Here is a 17,684-nt window from a genome sequence, read left to right as displayed (position 1 = left end):
TGTTCGGCAGGGGGAATAATATGTACATATATAGGAAATTTCCTAGGACAGGCATAGGCAAACTCAGCCCTCCAGATGTTTTGGGACTACAACTCCCATCATCCCTGACCACTGGTCCTGTTAGCTAGGGATGATGGGAGTTGTAGTCTCAAAACATCTGGAGGGCCAAGTTTGCCTATGCCTGCCTAGGATAACATTAGAGACAGTAAAAGGTAGATGTTGGATTTTTCTGTGCTCTTTCCTCATATATATTGTGCCTGTTTGTATCTGCCTAGCATTGTTTTTTCAAATCAGCATAAGAAATTCCCATATTATTGGTATATACAGTCATACCTGGGTTGTCAAACTTCCTGGAACTTGGACGTTTTGGCTCCCGAATGCCGCAACCCGGAAGTGATTGTTTGGGTTTGCGGATGTTCTTTTGGAACCCAAATGTCTGACGGGGCTTCCGCAGCTTCTGATTGGCTGCAGGAACTTCCTACAGCCGATCAGAAGCTGCAATTTGGTTTTTGAACATTTTGGAAGTCGAACGGACTTCTGGAACGGATTCCATTCAACTTCCAAGGTACGACTGTATTCTCATTTAGGCAGATTTGAATCTTCAGTGATATAGATCCTTGCTGGAAGAAATGTTTTTTAGAAACCTGAGTTTCCTTAAAGTTATTTTCACAGATGCTGTTTTTGTGATTTGTGGAATGTTTTGATTTACAAGTGCGCTGCCAGAATAACTACTAAAAATTAATTTGTTCAAAGAGAAGGAATTCATTCTCTCTCTCCCCCCAAAAACTCCCTCTCTCTGATCATGATCCCGCAAAGCTGTATATTTGGTCTGTCCCATGAATTTTGTCGAGGAAAGTGTTATATGTCAGATAGATGCATGCTTCTTCTACAGAAATGATCAGGGTAGGCCTTTCAGAGAGCAGAGCTCCGTGTGCACAATACACAATACTCTTGCTCCTGTAAAGATGGAACCAGACATTGCAAGACAAGAACACTTCTGAAAATGGCAATCTTATATAGAGTTCGCCTCCTCTGTAGGGTATATAAGTGAAACTTGCCAGCCTCCCTTTGTTATCACAGTGGCACTGTTGGATTGTAACACTGATTGGAAAGCATAGCTAGGCAGATTAGCCTGTGAGCAAGCTGTGTGCTGATGCATGTAGCTCAAGTCCTCCTCGCTTGGCTCCTGCCTTCCTTGAGCAACAAAACAAAACCACAAGTTGCGGCCCGCTTAGCAATTACATCTGAACCAAAACCTGTGGTCTGCTTCTTCTCAACAAACCTCGAGCAGGAAGCCGAGGTTTGTTTTTCTGCTGCAGGAAGGCCAGGAGCAAAGCACAGGGTGCTTGAGCTGTGTACACGAGTACACAGTGTGTTCACAGAATAATTTCCCTCACTATGCTTTAAGGCAAGAGTTTACAACTGAACGTGGCAACTGTTTCCCCCGATTTTGTTCTGTATCGTCAGTGGTTGCTGATGATGCAGGAGGAGATGTCAGGACAGAATGGCATTTCATTTCATTATGTGTTACAGGGTTGGCTAATTCAACATGGACCCCCCCCACCCTTTATTATAGTATCTAGTTCCATCCTGGGACGTGGGTTAAACCACAGAGCCTAGGACTTGCCGATCAGAAGGTTGGCGGTTTGAATCCCCGCGATGGGGTGAGCTCCCGTTGCTCGGTCCCTGCTCCTGCCAACCTAGTAGTTCGAAAGCACATCAAAGTGCATGTAGATAAATAGGTACCACTCCGGCGGGAAGGTAAACGGCGTTTCCATGCGCTGCTCTGGTTCACCAGAAGTGGCTTAGTCATGTGGCCACATGAACCGGAAGCTGTATGCTGGCTCCTTTGGCCAATAAAGTGAGATGAGCGCCGCAACCCTAGAGTCGGTCATGACTGGAGCTAATGGTCAGGGGCCCCTTTACCTTTTTAGTTCCATCCTAAGAACTTTTCGATTTGGGCTTTCTGTGAACTAATCTGCTTGTCAACAGCTTGTTGAAATTTTGCTTTGTCTGCCTTGCATTGCAAAAGCTGGCAAACAGTTTGCAGTAGTTTAATCTGAAACATTAAAATAAAATATTTGCAATGTTAAAGTAATATTTTACAAGTATCTCCTTTATTTTCAGGGAGCCGGTTGTCTTTTCCAGTATACGTTTCTCGCTGTCGGGGTATTAATCGCCATTTTCCTGCTCATTCAAAGCTTGCCTTGGACTTATTACATATATTGTCTGTTACCAGTCCCGATATGGTACGCAGTTTTGAAAGAGTAAGTTTTTAAAAAGGAGGGGTGGGAGGTAGGGAACCTGTATGGCTGCATTTGAAGTTGATCAAGAGGAAGCAAAAAGGCAAAGAAAGCTTTGGAACTGATGAGTAATACCTTCTAAAGTGGCCTGATATCTATTTATTTATTTCAAGTATAATTCTGCTCCTAAGAAATATTGCAAAATGATGTACCAAGGAAATCAAACAACAAGATTAAATCATATGGCATATAAAGCAAAGGGGGGAAAACCAGATAAAACATCAGAATTCGTGTGATACAAATTTCAGTCATACAGTACCCACCCAAATTCTACATTCACTAAAGCTTTCAATCACTTCAAGTTAATGCACACTAGCAAGTCCGTAGTCCCTCACTCTCAACTTGAAAACCTGCGCAGGAAAAGTTAAAATCTTGCAATATTCATGTACCATCCACACAAAAATAAAAGCGTGATTATGCTACTGATGAGCAAGTGTTTTCAGTATGGCAGAAAGGTAGTTGAATAACATGATCGCCTACTTTCTGAGCAGCAAATTATCTGATGTGTGCTTTTTAAATTTTTGATTGGGTAAATTGTTCTGTAGACTATGCAATAAAATTTCATTGGCATTGTTATTTATGGTTGTTTTTTGTCTGTTGCTCCTGCTGTGCAGTGAACCACATTCTGTAGGCTAGTACAATATGTATTGATTGCGGAAAGAGTAGCAGTTCATTGTCAGAAGTGCCAACATTTCATTTCGTTTGGTATTCCGCCTTCGTGGAATAGTTGAGGGAAAGGGCAAACTGGGCATTTGAACTATGTGTAGCGGGAGAGGATGAAGGAAGTGTTGTGTCTGGACTCTTGAGTGAGGGATAGGAAAGTCTGCAGAATTTAATTCTGCTCTCTAGCTACTGAAGGCACCCCTCTGATGCAGGCTACATATGATGTCTTTAGTCTTTCTAAGTTCACTGCCTTGTACACTGATGTATACAAAGCAGAAACTTGTACCACACAAAATTTGAAAGTAGATAATTAAAGTCATGTCGGTAAATAGTTATTCTCTCGTTTCGTGCTGCACTGGAAACTGCTGTTTCCAGTTCATAGGCATTGAGGGTCCTTGTTAGGTGACAATCTTTATGTACTTCCTGATCTGATAAAAATAATAATTGCCTAATGTAATCTTTTCAAACAGATACCCAGTTATTCAGAGACTAGTGGCGTCTTTCGTGTACTTTCAGCCAGCTCAGCTTGCTGGATTCTTACTCATTTGCATCCTGGGAATTGAAATATTAGTAAGTGATACACCTAATTATTGATTTTCATTAATTGGCTTCCATTACTTCATTGGAAACCTTTTTTAAAAAATAAATAAATCATACATTTAAACTATAATGAAAAGGATGAATAAAGGAAATGTTTTGAGAAATTAAAACTGGGCTAAGAAGATATTATTTGGGATATTATTTGTTTGAGGAGAATGTCAGTCTTGCTAACATGTCTGTATTTCTCTCCTCTACCTCCATTCCATTTCTAAATCTAGGTTTTCTCATTTTTCTATCGCTTCTCCCTCAGTTTTGGCCTGATTATCTTTTCCATGTGGCCATTGGTTACTCAGCAGTGGAACCAAGCAAAGGTATTTAATGTGCAGAGAGATTCTGATTCTTTTACTAATTTAAGATATTTTTACCCCACTCTTCAGCCGAAAAGCATCCCAGGGTGGCTTATAGATCCAAAAAACAAGAGACTGTCCTTTCCCTCAGGCTTGCAATCGAAAAGCCACGATCCAAAAGTGGTGGGGAAAATGAGGATGGAGAAAAACAAGCAAATTCAGGCACCAATTCTTAAAAGTTGCGCAATTCTCATAGCAGCCAGCTGGTCATTACACAAAATCCATGTGGCTCCTAAGTCCCTTTCTGCTTTAATGTCACAGAGCTTTAAGTACGTTCTTGAGAATGGGGTTGAAAGGCTTCTCTAATTTCAAGTTTAAGGTGCTGGTTTTAACCTTTAAAGCCCTATACGGCCTAGGACCCTCGTACCTACGGGACCACCTCTCCTGGTATGTCCCACGGAGGACCTTATGGTCTTCAAACAAAAACATCTTGGAGGTCCCGGGCCACCGAGAAACACTTAAGAGTGCGAAGGATAACTCTTAAATGACATGTGAGGCAGAAGGTTGCATTTGGTGCAGGTATGTTTTTATTGAGGATTCGGAGACCTCCAAATGGCAATTTTGACATGACCTCACCTGATCTCTGCTGTTTCCACTTCGTATTTCAGTTCCCGTAATTAGTTTTATTTGCACACGTGACTCATTTATTTGGTGTTTCTTTTCATTGCTGTAGACCATCGTGCTAAGCTGGATTCTGTCGTGTTTGCTTCTGGCAGTCTTCCCCTTGATGCCTGTTGTAGGAAGAAAGCCAAGTTTCTCTCTAGTGTAAGAGTACAAATAAAATTATTCCGAGCCTCCTCTGGCATGCACAGATTTCGTTTTCATTGGGTGGGGATTATGTTATTGAAAGCGTATCGCCGCTATTGTTGAATTCCAGAATTTAAATAAGGTAATTGTGGAGGAAATGCATGGGTTTTTTTATGAGGTTTGTTATTGAAAACTTCATTTTTGGAGCACTACTCTCCTCTTTGTTGGAGAAAGGCATCCTAGAGTGGTTTCTCTCTATAAATGTATCCTTCCTTGGGGGAAATCCTATCCTTGTTTCAGTCTTCTTTCAGAATAGAGTTAGATATTTCTAATAGCTCCTACTAGTTGTAGAGCTATGAGCTCTATGGAGACCTTTCCTCCTTTCTCTGCTTCCCTGCCATGAAGAGGGAAAGCCACTGAAATAACATTGTTGGGGACTGCCTTCTGGGTCCTGGGAGCAGAGGCGAAGAACAGAAGTTAGAGGCCTGCAATCACAGTATTGGTGACATGGTTTGCAGGCTCTTCTCTGCAAACAGAGGGACCGAAGGGCCCGCAAGTGGACTTGGGACCTGGTAGAGTTAGGAGATGCAGTCATTCACTGAGAAAGGAACCAATGTTTATACAACTTCCTTGCTTAGTTACTGGGAGGTAATTCTTCCTCTGTAAATTACCAAGTTAGTGGCTTTTTAAATTTTTGGCACAATACGGGAAATTGTGAAGTTATGGTGAAACAGAGTCTTGTGAAAGGGAAGGAGGACATAGTCAAAACGTCTTGACTCTGTCTTCCTCCTAGTTCCCAAAAGCTTAGATTAATGTTTTATGCGTGTTGTGTAGTTGCCCTTCAGTAACATGATTTCAACTTCATGAAAATAATTCCTAAAGCTATATATTCTTTAAAAAAAACCACACAACCTCACAAATGTCTTATATTTTACAGAACCACAGCAGGGTTGCTGATTCTGTTGCTGGCTTCATCTTACCTGGTGACATGCCTCTGGAAACAGAAAAAGAAACACATGCCTTGTAAAGAACTCACAATATACCTCTTTCAGGTCAGTGACTTCTGTAAACATGAATTATTGAGAAGTGTAGCTTTCATTTATGCAGTCACTATTAAAAAAAATTCAGTTCTGCGTATTCTTCTGGGTCAGCTTACTTTTTACCACAAGTTTCCCCACTGATTTGATATTTCTTAAGGCACTTGTAATGATTGGCCACAACGCAGCACCTCCAAGGAGCAAGCAGAGCTCCAAATGTGTTTCTCTAATCTGTTGTGAATGCTAGAACGCTCCACGTTTACAAAGGAGGGTCTCTGTGTAACCGATTCATTTTGGGAACTTGCTGTTGAGTGAAGGGAGCCTGCATCATGACAAACCATGAATTCGCATTTTTGGTCCATTTCTCTGCTACACCCAAACCATGATCTCCTAGTCTGCATTTAACACTAGGTCAGCGGTTGTGGTTTGTTCCCTCTGTGTGCTATTAATAGGTGGAATAGTCCACATCTATAGGAACCAACCCATGCATGGGTCTGACAGTATCTTGCACGTGCTTTTGTGATAGTCTGACGGCTGATTGCCATCCTTCTTCTCGGGGTTTTGTAAAAATGTTTCAAAGCTGTGTGGAACAGCTGTTCAGCTCGTTATGACCGTGTGGGTAAAAGTGGCTTTTAAACATACCGTATTTTTCGCTCTATAGGACGGACTTTCCCCCCTACAAAAATTAAGGGGAAATGTGTGTGCGTCCCATTGAAAGAATGCAGGCTCCTTGGCTTCAGCGATAGCAATGCGAAGCCTCTGAAGCGCAGAGGGAGCGCTCCCTCCGCGCTCCGGAGGCTACGCGTTGCTTTCGTTGAAGCCTGGAGAGCGGGAACTCTTGCTGCGCTCCGAAGGCTTCAGGTTCCTTTTGCTGAAGCCAGGAGAGCAGCAGAGCTTCAGCAGAGAGGGAGAGCTGCGCAGCGCCCCTTCAGCCAAGCGGGAGGAGAAATGGAAGGGGCTCCGTTTCTCCTGCCGCTTCTCTGAAGGGGCGCTGAGCAGAGAGGGGGAGAATTTTTTTCCTTGTTCTCCCCCTCTAAAACAAGGTGCGTCCTCGGGTTGGGTGCGTCCTATAGAGTGAAAAATACGGTAATAATAAAAAAGCTCTAGGAAGCGTCTTTAGATTATTATGTGCAGCCCTTTCCTGGGCAATTGTACAGAGAAGCAAAACAGTTCTGGTGCCGCTACAGAAGGAAGCCAGGGATCTTAACTTCTGGAGCAGGAGATGCAGCAACAGTTGGACCTTCAAGCGTTCATGAAGGTGGAGTTAGGCATTTGTATTGGGGCGGTATCTTGAAGCTTACCAGGGGTGGTGCTGGTGCTGGAGGAACAGTCAGACCGTGCCCCCATTCTAACTCAAATTGGCTCAGAATAAGCCTAACAGTTCCATGATTTTGGGGTGCGGGTAAATTGGTTTCCTTTACTATTCCCTTACTATTACTTACCCGGGATATATTTCAAAGCCGCATTGAAAATGCTTGTTGGAGGGACGTGCAAACAAAACTTTTCAAAGTTACTCGCACAGATCATAAATAAAACCAATGCAGTCCTCTTTCCTTTCACCAATTTTTCTCGTGTCTGCTCGTTTTGTAAAAAACTTAAAATATTTCCTCTTTGTCCTTCGTGCCAAGAATTCAGGACAAAGATGGCCGTGCAGGGCTGGCACTGGGGGCGTTGGGGGGGGGAAGATAAAGAACATCCTTGGCTTATGGCCCCAAACCACTTTGTCAAAATAGGTTAAGCTTCATCATTATATAGAGGGTATATTTTCTGAGTATCTGTTGTGTGTTATGAAACCAGGTCATTTCAGAATGTAAACCTACTGTTTTTGCTTAGGCATGAGATGCCATTGAAACTTCCTCCGTGAGAATATACACATATCCACTTTCTCTTAAAGTTCTTTTTTTCTTTTCTTAGTAGACTCAAAGAACTCCCCTCTTATGTCTTAAGTATGCGCGACCTCTAAAATGTAAAAGAAGATACCCATAAAATTGCGCAAGCATGCTGGGGAATAGAGGGGAAACTGTCCCACTAATATATCAGGCCCTATCCACTGTAGATCTATGAATTGTGTACAACCCAGTGTTACACACTGGGACACTCTTTTTCTCATCATGCCAATAGGCTCAGCCCACTTTGCAGTGATATGAGAGAGGGCCTTTTCTGCTGTGGTGCCTTGACTGTGAAATTCCCTCTCCCTGGAGGTGTGGATGGGATAAATTAGTTGATACTGTTGTTTCCCCTGCCCCCTGTGCTGCGGTAATTTTTAAATGGTTGGTTTTCTATTGTGTTTTATTACTTTATACTGAATGTAACATGTTGGAAACTGGCCTGAGTTCACTGTGCGAAGAAGGATGCTCTAGAAATCCGATAAATAAATAGCAAAACACCAAAATTCTCAGCATCAGTATGCCTGCCATCCTGCACTTATCTGGAATTAAGTGCCATTGAACTTGACGGTGCTTGTTTCTGACTGCACAGGCTCAATTTGTGAATTACACTGAGCTTTAGCAAAAGTTCAGCCAGACAAGATGCAAACTTTGGTGTTTAATTAAAAATGCAAACCATATTGCAAAGAAAAATTAATATTTAAACTGCTAGCTTGAAGTAGAAACCCCATAAAAAAAAGGAAGGGAGCACCCAGCCTCTATTTGCTTATTTTCTCTCCCCCCTTTTTTTTTTTTACTTCTGCTAATCTGTCACATGCAGATATAAAAGCATTGTTATTTCCTGATTCACTTGCTGGAGTAAAGTGAGTCCTTCAGTTATCTTGATGTACTGGCAGAAAGCATCATCCCTTCTGCTCTGGAAAAAATCCCAGAGCTATACTTCCCTTTTATCACACCCATCTATAATATGAAAATAAGAAGACTGGCTTATACCTTAACACTGATGCTGTAAGATTACTGCGACAATGTGTGTGAAGCACTTAAGCACTTAGGAAAGGTGCTCTGTTAGAAATATTTAATTATTTCCAGTTGGAGATTATGCATAAATCGGAGCTATTGTCAACATATTTCCCATGAATTCTGCTAGAAAATTTTGAAGCGTGGCTCATCACAGGGTTGAAAATGTTCCAGTTCCAGTGGACTGCACATTAATTATTGCTACCCAGTGTACATGTAAAAAGAAAATATGCTGTAGGCTGGCTCTAATAGGTACTAAATATAATTTTTCAAAACATAGTAGTTCTCGGCAAGAGTTTAATTTCTCCCCAAAGCATGTTCTGCGTTGCCACTAGATGTCACTGTAAATGTGGTATTGATGGAAGAATTAAGGAGCTGAACTGATTAAGATAAAAAGCAAAACAGATTGCAACCATGTAATTTGCCACAACCTTGTAATGAAAGTGACCTTTTTACTTTCTTTGAAATACTTCGCTTTATCCTTGCCCCCCCCCCCCCCCGTTTTCCTCTCTCCTCGTGACCAGAGTCTGCTCAGACTGATTTGGCATGCTGGCTTTGCCACAAAGCAAACCTCTAGGAATGAAAACAGTTCAAATGGCGCCCACAAAGAATCCAAATAGGTTTCCAACCAAGCCATCTCTGGGGGAATTTTATTTGGCTACAGTAAATAAGGACCCTAAATTAGGAGTCAATAACTTCCTATAAGAGAATTGTGATTAAGTTGTATAACCTTTCAAAGGAAAGCAGTCCTACCCTCAGAATTAATGTTTGCAAATCCATCTTCAGTTTAGCTAATATAAACTGTGTTTAGCTTTATCTTTTTGCTGTTTGATGCATGCCTTGGCTAAATGCTAAACTGAGTCCATTGTAGTGTAAAGCCTCAGTCAAATTGGGGTCTGGCTTTTTATTTTTATTTTTATTATCAGAAATGTTTTATGAACATTGGAAAAATGTTGAAATGAAATTACTTGGCTCTTGTAAAAATGTTTAAAGAATCAGGTAAAAAGGTCATGGTTATGAGAAGCTGGTAAAAATAAGACTTAAGTCTTAAGTTTTAAGGTTTTTTATAAGATAAGATGAAAATAGAGTAAGGTAATGTAAGGACAGAATACTATGAATTATGGAAAGGATTTGCTGTGACAATTATTAATCAAGATACAAGAGATGGGAGGAGGAGGAGGTCATGGAAAGAAGGTAATGAAATTTGAGAATTTGAAAATGATGGTTTTATTTTTTATTTTTCTGTTTTTGTCTTTTTTCTTTGTAACGTTGTCTTTTTATTTCTTTGTAATTTTTAAAAAATTCTTTTTTCAATAAATATCATTAAAAACAAACAAACCACAAATTGAGGTCTGGCTTTGGCTAAATTATCTGGAAGTTCTCAGGTGCGAAGGCTCTCCTTAACCTGTTTTTTGCATTAAGAACCTTTAAAGAGCTCCCTCAGCTGACAGGTTAACACTCCCAAGGAATGAAGGAATATGATGAGCTGGACAGCCATGACAGCAGGCTTTAGTTGTGAATGAGAAGGGAAGCTGCCTCTGTTTATCTCCCCGTCAAGGCCATTTCACACACTGCACAGTAGTAGCAAGCTATCAGGAATTTTTTACGTTATCGCTGCCAAACAAAATCAAGAGCTGCTTGAGGGGCACATGTACTTGTGTGGCAGATACACTTGTAAACGTTTATTCACTGTTTAAATGAACATTCAAAACATCTTGGGGCATGGGTGCCAACTGCTCGCTGGGTGCCTGAGCACCCACAAAATTCCCCATGTAGGAGCCGGGCACCCACAGATTTTCGTGGCAGGCTTATGCACGCTGCATGGCACCCATGGCCCCAGGAACCCACTGTCGCAGGGCCAAGATGGCACTCCTTTTGGGAATGTTCTAGAAACACCCCTATCTAGTATGTCATGTGCAAAGTGGTCCTACGTTTGCTGAAAGAAGTAAAAACATTTGTGAGCTGTTGACTTCCCTCCCCACAAACCCAAGGCAATTTAGTTAGCTTTGGTATTTGGAAACTGAAAAATTCAAATTCTGCAGAGATAATTACATCTAACTTAAACATTAATCCTATGCCATTGTCCTGGGTTCTTGAATGAGCTCGAAACACGACTACCAAGCCATTTCTGTGAAGCTAAATAAATAGACATTTATTCAGTTATTTGCATTAATCAGGCTGCACAAAATCATACTACTTCATATTCTACGTTTTGTTTCATTTTTTCACTCACAACACCTATGTCTCTTGAAGGGCTCTGCAAAGCTTCTCAAGTATATTCCTTAAGAATGAAAGAAAGAAAGAAAGAAAGAAAGAAAGAAAGAAAGAAAGAGAGATCCCAATAAAATGGCAAACTTGAGGTTTTTTTGGTTGGTACCAACATAGAACACAAATACTGTTGTAAGAACAGCCTTGATCAGCCTAAAACAGGATTGTTTTGGCTTCCACACAGCATTCCCACCCCACCCTCAGTGTGTATAGTACATTTTCATAATGGAAAAGACAAATTTAATGTTGCTCTTTATGTTTGCAGAGCAAACAGATCCACCCCAGCTTCCATCTTTTTGTGCTGTTGCTGAATAAACATGTTTGGGAACAACTGAGTACAGATGCCTTCCAGGTTGGAATTACCTGGGTACATTTTTTGTGCTACATATTTAAATGTATCTAGCCTAGTAAACTCTTCGTATTGACTTCTTCCTCTCCTTATCGGCTGTTATGGGTGAGGTCTGCCATGTAAGAAAAAGGCCTAGTGAAGCCTTCATTTTATGACTGGATTCTTTCAGCCTCCCTTTGCCTGTTCCCAACTATTAGCTGCTATTTTCTAAAACTAGATTTAACTGATTTCCTTCTGCTGTACTTGAGGGCGTTTATTGGGAATTCCTTATAATGAACAGCTCTGTTGCTGTGAAGATGGAACAAAAGAAAGCAAGCATGGTGGCTGCTGTTGTGTGCAACTTTTATAGAAATGAGCAAAATAGAAAATTGATTCAAAATATTTGGGAAGGGCTTTGTTGGCTGATGCTTGGTGACAACACAGACTCTCCATCTGGAATTCCCTCCCTTGGGTGATTTGTGAGGAAGAGATCGTAATGGCCTTTAAATGCCTCTTGAAGACTTATACATTTACCCGCGCTTTCCTGGACTCTGACTCTTAGTTCTCTGTTGTGTACACTGCTCAGTTTTATTTGTAATCTATAGCTTATATTTACAGTGGTGCCTCCGGTTGCGGACGGGATCCATTCCAGAACTCTGGTCGGATCCAGAGGTTTCCGCAACAGGAGGGACCGCTTCTGTGCTAGCGCACGTGCGCTTCTGCGCATGTGCGCATGGCAAAACCTGGAAAAATACTTCCGAGTTTGCCACATACGTATCCCAAAGGATACGCAACCGGAGGTGAATGTAAGTAGAGGTACCACTGTATTTTGTAAATTTTCTTTACTGCTTAACTGTAAATAAAATCTCTATGTGGATCTCCTCCCCTGCAAATAAATTTAAATGTTTGGTAAGGATCTCCTCCCCTGCAAATAAATTTAAATGTTTGGTAAAAAACAATGGGGGGAAAAGTAAAAAACCAAGCCAGGTGGTCGGGGTATAAATAATAAAATTATTATTATTATTAAAAAAGCAAAATGAATAAAATCATTTAACAGTGTACAATAGAAACTAAAGTTACAACTTCATTAGAGATAGGTTTTGTTCTGTTTGGTCCTATTTTTTAGGATTATTGAATGACATCGTTGTACTTCTGTTGTTTCAATGACAACTGCTTAGAAATATTTGTTTTATTGAGTGATACAAAAGACGAGGTTCTTTTTTTAAAAAAGAATTATTTATGATTTTCAGTTATATACATTTAGATAGTTTTACAATCCTAACATTTCAAAACTTGACTTCCTCTTTCTTCGGTTCTTTAATTTTTAATTTTTTTTTACATCCCCTGCATATTCTAAATTAACTTATTCTTTTATTCATCAACTTTAAATATACACTGTTGTGAAACTGCAGGTTATTGCAATAATCCTGCTAAAAGACGACTCTTTCGTTGCGGAGTGAATTCCATAGGGAGCAGAAAGTGCTTTCTTTTTTCTCCTGTCTTGAATCTTCCAGCATCCCATTACTACAAACTTCATCTGATCTCCCTGAGTTCTAGTATTATGAGACAGGAAGAAATACCGTATTTTTCGCTCCATAAGACACACTTTTCCTCTCCTAAAAAGTAAGGGGAAATGTGTGTGCATCTTATGGAGCGAATGCAGGGGGGAGGCAGGCAGTGAAAGCCCCCAAAAGCCGCACACAAGCTCCGCGCGGCCCCTGCGGGCTTTTCCTCAGGAGGGAGAAGGGACTGACGCGTCCAGTCAGTCCCTTCTCCCTCCTCATAGAAAAGCCCACAGGAGCCACGCGCTCCTTAAAGAGTGTGCGGCTCCTGTGGGCTTTTGCGGGAGGTGGGGGTATTGCCATAGCAGCCCACAGGCTCTCCTTGCCAGAGAGGTTGCGCGCGGCTAAAGAGGAAGCCAAAACAGCCAGCGGGATGGATCCCGCTCGCTGTCTTGGCTTCTTCACTCTTTGGGGCTGAGGGGGGAAGCAAGATTTTTTTTCTTGATTTGCCCCTCTAAAAACTAGGTCCGGTGCGCCTTATGGAGCGAAAAATACGGTACTTCACTCTGTCCACTTCATATATTAGATACACCTTTATCATGTCCCTTCTTACTTGTTTCCTCTCTGTACTTAAAAGCCCTGATTTCTGTAAGGGCATTACAATACAGGCAGTTTTATCTCACGCTTGTTTGCATAGAATTAAATTTGCTGTTTTACTGCCCACACACCCAATTTGGAGAGGCCCTTTTGGCATGCCTTGTCTTACCCACTCCAAACAGTTCAGTATCACCGGTTTCAGTTCCCTATAGACTCCAGTGAACGGGCAAATGTGGGGCGTAGGCTTGCTGCTCTACCCTTTACAGCCATCCAGCTGCAAAGTAAGGACGAAGCTGGAAATAACTTCGGTTCCTCTGTAATAAAACTTGATTGATAGACAAACATAAAGTGGAACGGCAGGATGACTCTGGCTAGTGCCTTTACTGGCTGTTGTGGGGAAAAGGTTTGCATTAAATTAATTTTCAAGTCCGAAGTCTAAGCTGTTGTTGTGTAGGGCAGGAAAAAGAGCCCAGCATATATTACTTAATGCCCTCTCTGTGGATTGTCACATGACGGCACGCCAGGCAAAGTTTTATTAAACCAGCATAGAAACCTGTGCCAGATATCTGCTGCTTTGTGATCTACTCTAATTACCTCTCTAATCTGTAACTCTGTAAGCTTGGAAATGGACTCCTATTGACAGGTCTAGCTCTTAAATAAACTTTGTTGAAAGCCTTCCTCCAAAAGTTTGTTTCGTTTCCCTATTTATTCTGCCTAGGTGAAATCAAGTGTGAAATGCAGTTATGCAAGTATGAATCAACAGTTTGCTCTGGGAGTTGCTGAATACTTTACGGTGGCATCCAAAACATAATGGGGTTATACAATACTTAATGCCTCCAAGAAAACATGACCAATTGAAATATCTTAAGCAGTATGTGGTTCCTAGAGCTTCTGCATTTTTAGTTTTTTTTATGTAGTTCTTAACTTTTCTTGCTTTGCCCAGGCTACTTGGCAAGCTTTTTCCATAATCCTGAACAGTATTACTGAACATTTTTGCAAAAGAGCACTGTTCCTACATGGCATTGAAACTACTGTGTATATTTTTTCCAAGCAAAGAAAACCAGTCTGACAAAGTGAAAGGATAGATTCTGAATAGTATAAGTTAAGAACCAAGAACCTTTGGGGAGAGGGAGACATCCTACAAGCCAATTCTGCAGAAAGCTAAATTGAGATTGTGCTGAGGGTTTTCCAGTATCATGTAAAACCACAGTAACTGCATAAGCAGTTCAGAACAAATAACCTGACTGCCTCCATATGAGCTACTGAGCTCGTATAGAGATGGAGTTGGGGGAATTGATGCCAGCAAGAGGATGCAAATAGCCTGGCTCCCAACTCCAGCATCACTGTGGGCAAAGCAACAGTTACCTGTGACACTGTGGTCCGATCTGCACCATTTCCCCAATGATGCTTCTTAGGGTGCTGAATTATTCCAGATCATGGAGCCCAGTGCAGTTTGCACTGGTAGGAACCCTTGAGGGTCTCTGGTCTTTGCCATCACCTGCTACCTAATCTTTTTTTTTAGCTGCAGTTGTTGGGGATGGGACCTTTTGCATGCAAACCATTGCTCTACCACAGGGCTATTGATGTTAGAATTCCTGCTCCATGATTGCAGTCATGGGATTTTTGTCTATCACATGACAGTGTATGTTTTGACTCCACAGAGCGGGAAGTGACGGAGACAAGATGTTTGTGTTACTGTGTTCCGTGAAGCTGGACTATTGTCCTTTGTTCTTTTTCTCTTTGCTGTCTGAAGCTAGAGAGAGAGGGAGCCATGTTGCAGTGCTCCGTGTGTATTTATATGTAAATAAGGCAGATTAGCCAAAATGCTGAGTTGCTGAGGTCTGATACGCAAGCTGCGAAGACTCTGCGGATCCCTAAGTGTGCCAATGTCTGTTGGCATCAGTCGCTGTGATGTTTGGGCTGAAGAACGCTTTTGAAGCTCCCGAACGATAGACCAGGAGGGAGAGAACATGCCGGTCGGGCATGTGTCTCTGCCATGGTCCTACTCGAGTGTAGGATGAGCTCCTGACAATTATCCCATCCCCTAAGGGAGCAGGAGATGCAGAAAATGTGTCCTTGTAGGGGCCAGCATGCTGCAAAGCTTATAGAAAAGCTGTTGTGACGGCACACATGTGTCCCACTGCTCTTTCATACTGGCAGAGGCTATTTTTTTCCTGCTTGTTAAATGGAATAGCCAGCTGTATCTGCCCTACTCAGATCAAGAACTTAAGTCATGTAGGGCAAGTGCAGATTCGCACATCACATCTTGAATCCTACTGTGCATTTCAATGACAAATATCTCTGTGAAGCTGTCAGTTGTACATGCTCAGTTACAGGACCAGAGTTCTCCATAATATATACACATGGCAGGGCATGATGGGTTACGTACTATTTCGTTCTTCATGGGGGCATCAGGAACCCCAGCCATTTAAACACATGTGCACAGTGGGAGAGCTGTACAAGTGTCTTGCCCTTTAAACATGGGTGCTTTTTCTAGCTAAAAGTGCCAAATCTGCTTCCGTTTCCTCTCTTTTTGTCGGTTCTGGTTTATACACTTAAGTTTTGGTGTCTTTGCAGAATAGTGGAACCACCCAGATTAACTGCTCCCTTTCCTTTCCTTTATTAGTTTCTCAGTCTGGCACTGTCAACTTACATCGTGAACAGTACTCGCAGTAGTCTTCACAACAAACAAGGCCTGCCTACAGCAAATCAGATTATTAGCTGGACAACATTAGGTAAGCACTACTTTCCTTAACTGGGATTATCCTGGTCCGGCATGTAAAGATATGTATATAGACACACATTTCCTGCTGTTTAAGAGTTTAACCTGAAGGGACATGTCCTTGACTGGCAGCAGCTGGTTCCAGAAACGTAATGTTCTGTGATTATACATAAATAGAAGTATCCATAAGCACCATCCTGCAAAAAAAGAAAAAGAGAATATCAGCACCCTCTTCAAGCTCACATGAGCGATATTGATTTAGAATTGGACTGTGGTTTGGAGATTAATAGCTCAGCCTGGCGTTAATGAAATGCATCATTAACTATTGCGGAGTTCAGATGCATAGCGTTGATGCTGCGAAAACTGGAACTGGAGGAATGCTTTTTGTTCTCTTCTTCCAGTTGATATTTTGCTCGGTGCCTCTTGCAATAAGGCAGGCGTCTTCCAGCCTCTAGGTCAGAGCTTTCCAAACTGTGTGTCACGAAAGTGTGTTGGCTGCAGTGTATAGGTGTATCGTGCGAATGCTCCCTGCATTCCTCCCGGGGCTGGAAAGGGCTTAGTTTAACATCCGGTTTGCTAGTAAAACTGAATTGCTGTGTCGCGAAATGATGCATGTCTAAAAAGTGTGTCACCAGTATGAAAAGTTTGGAAGGCTCTGTTCTAGGTCTTTCAAGCTGTTTCTCTCTACAACTTAGCAGTTTGAAAGCACGCCAGTGCAAGTAGATAAATAGGTACCACTGTGGCGGGAAGGTAAACAGCGTTTCTGTGTGCTCTAGTTTCTGTCATGGTGTTCCGTTGCACCAGAAGCCATTTAGTCATGCTGGCCACATGACCCGGAAAGCTGTCTGTGGACAAACGCCGGCTCCCTCAGCCTGAAAGCGAGATGAGTGCCGCAACTCCATAGTTGCCTTTGACTGGACTTAACTGTCCAGGGACCCTTTACCTTTTACCTTTCAAGCTGTTTCTCCCTACATTCCAGTTTGGGCCCCAGTCATATATACATAGTCATTCCAGCACCAAAGTACTCCTTCAAGAGAAACAACTCAGGCCATGCTTACTTCAATTGTACAAATAAGCACGATTGAGCCTGGTAATTGATGCTTTTGAATTATGGTGCTGGAGGAGACTCTTGAGAGTCCCATGGACTGCAAGAAGATCAAACCTCTCCATTCTTAAGTAAATCAGCCCTGAGCGCTCACTGGAAGGACAGAACGTGAAGCTGAGGCTCCAATAATTTGGCCACCTCATGAGAAGAGAAGACTCCCTGGAAAAGACCCTGATGTTGGGAAAGATGGAGGGCAGAAGGAGAAGGGAACGACAGAGGACGAGATGGTTGGACAGTGTTGTTGAAGCTACCAGCATGAGTTTGACCAAACTGCGGGAGGCAGTGGAAGACAGGAGTGCCTGGCGTGCTCTGGTCCATGGGGTCATGAAGAGTCGGACACGACTAAACAACAATATAAGGCTATTGGATGAGTGGTGCAAAATCCCATGAAAAAAGTTGTATCCAAACTTGGCCACCTCTTTTCATGGGGTAAATTTAGAATTGTTGTAGCAGATGGTTTTTTTTGTTTTGTTTTTGCTGTGTGGTGGATATTCCACTGCTTTCAATTCAAAGAGTGAGGAAAGAAACCCTTTTCCTGCTCCCTAGCTTCTAGGAATGTGAA

At 42.0% G+C, this 17,684-nt stretch overlaps 1 protein-coding gene across 8 annotated transcripts in view; it reads left to right on the top strand.

The window, feature by feature from the left end:
* The window catches only part of PIGN (phosphatidylinositol glycan anchor biosynthesis class N), a 94,168-nt gene that overhangs the window by 48,413 nt on the left and 28,071 nt on the right, over window positions 1-17,684 (top strand). For all 8 annotated transcript variants that reach the window (XM_082234260.1, XM_082234267.1, XM_082234266.1 and 5 more), the window contains 6 exons: window positions 2,128-2,267; window positions 3,437-3,536; window positions 3,785-3,877; window positions 4,587-4,678; window positions 5,598-5,712; window positions 15,922-16,030. In XM_082234260.1, the coding sequence (XP_082090386.1) occupies window positions 2,128-2,267; window positions 3,437-3,536; window positions 3,785-3,877; window positions 4,587-4,678; window positions 5,598-5,712; window positions 15,922-16,030 (649 nt within the window). The remainder of the gene's footprint in view (window positions 1-2,127; window positions 2,268-3,436; window positions 3,537-3,784; window positions 3,878-4,586; window positions 4,679-5,597; window positions 5,713-15,921; window positions 16,031-17,684) is intronic.

This window comes from Podarcis vaucheri (genome assembly GCF_965113315.1).
Source record: "Podarcis vaucheri genome assembly, chromosome: 8".
Taxonomy (NCBI): domain Eukaryota; kingdom Metazoa; phylum Chordata; class Lepidosauria; order Squamata; family Lacertidae; genus Podarcis; species Podarcis vaucheri.
The sequence above is the reverse complement of the archived record's forward strand: the minus strand, read 5'-3'. Positions and strand labels throughout refer to the sequence as shown.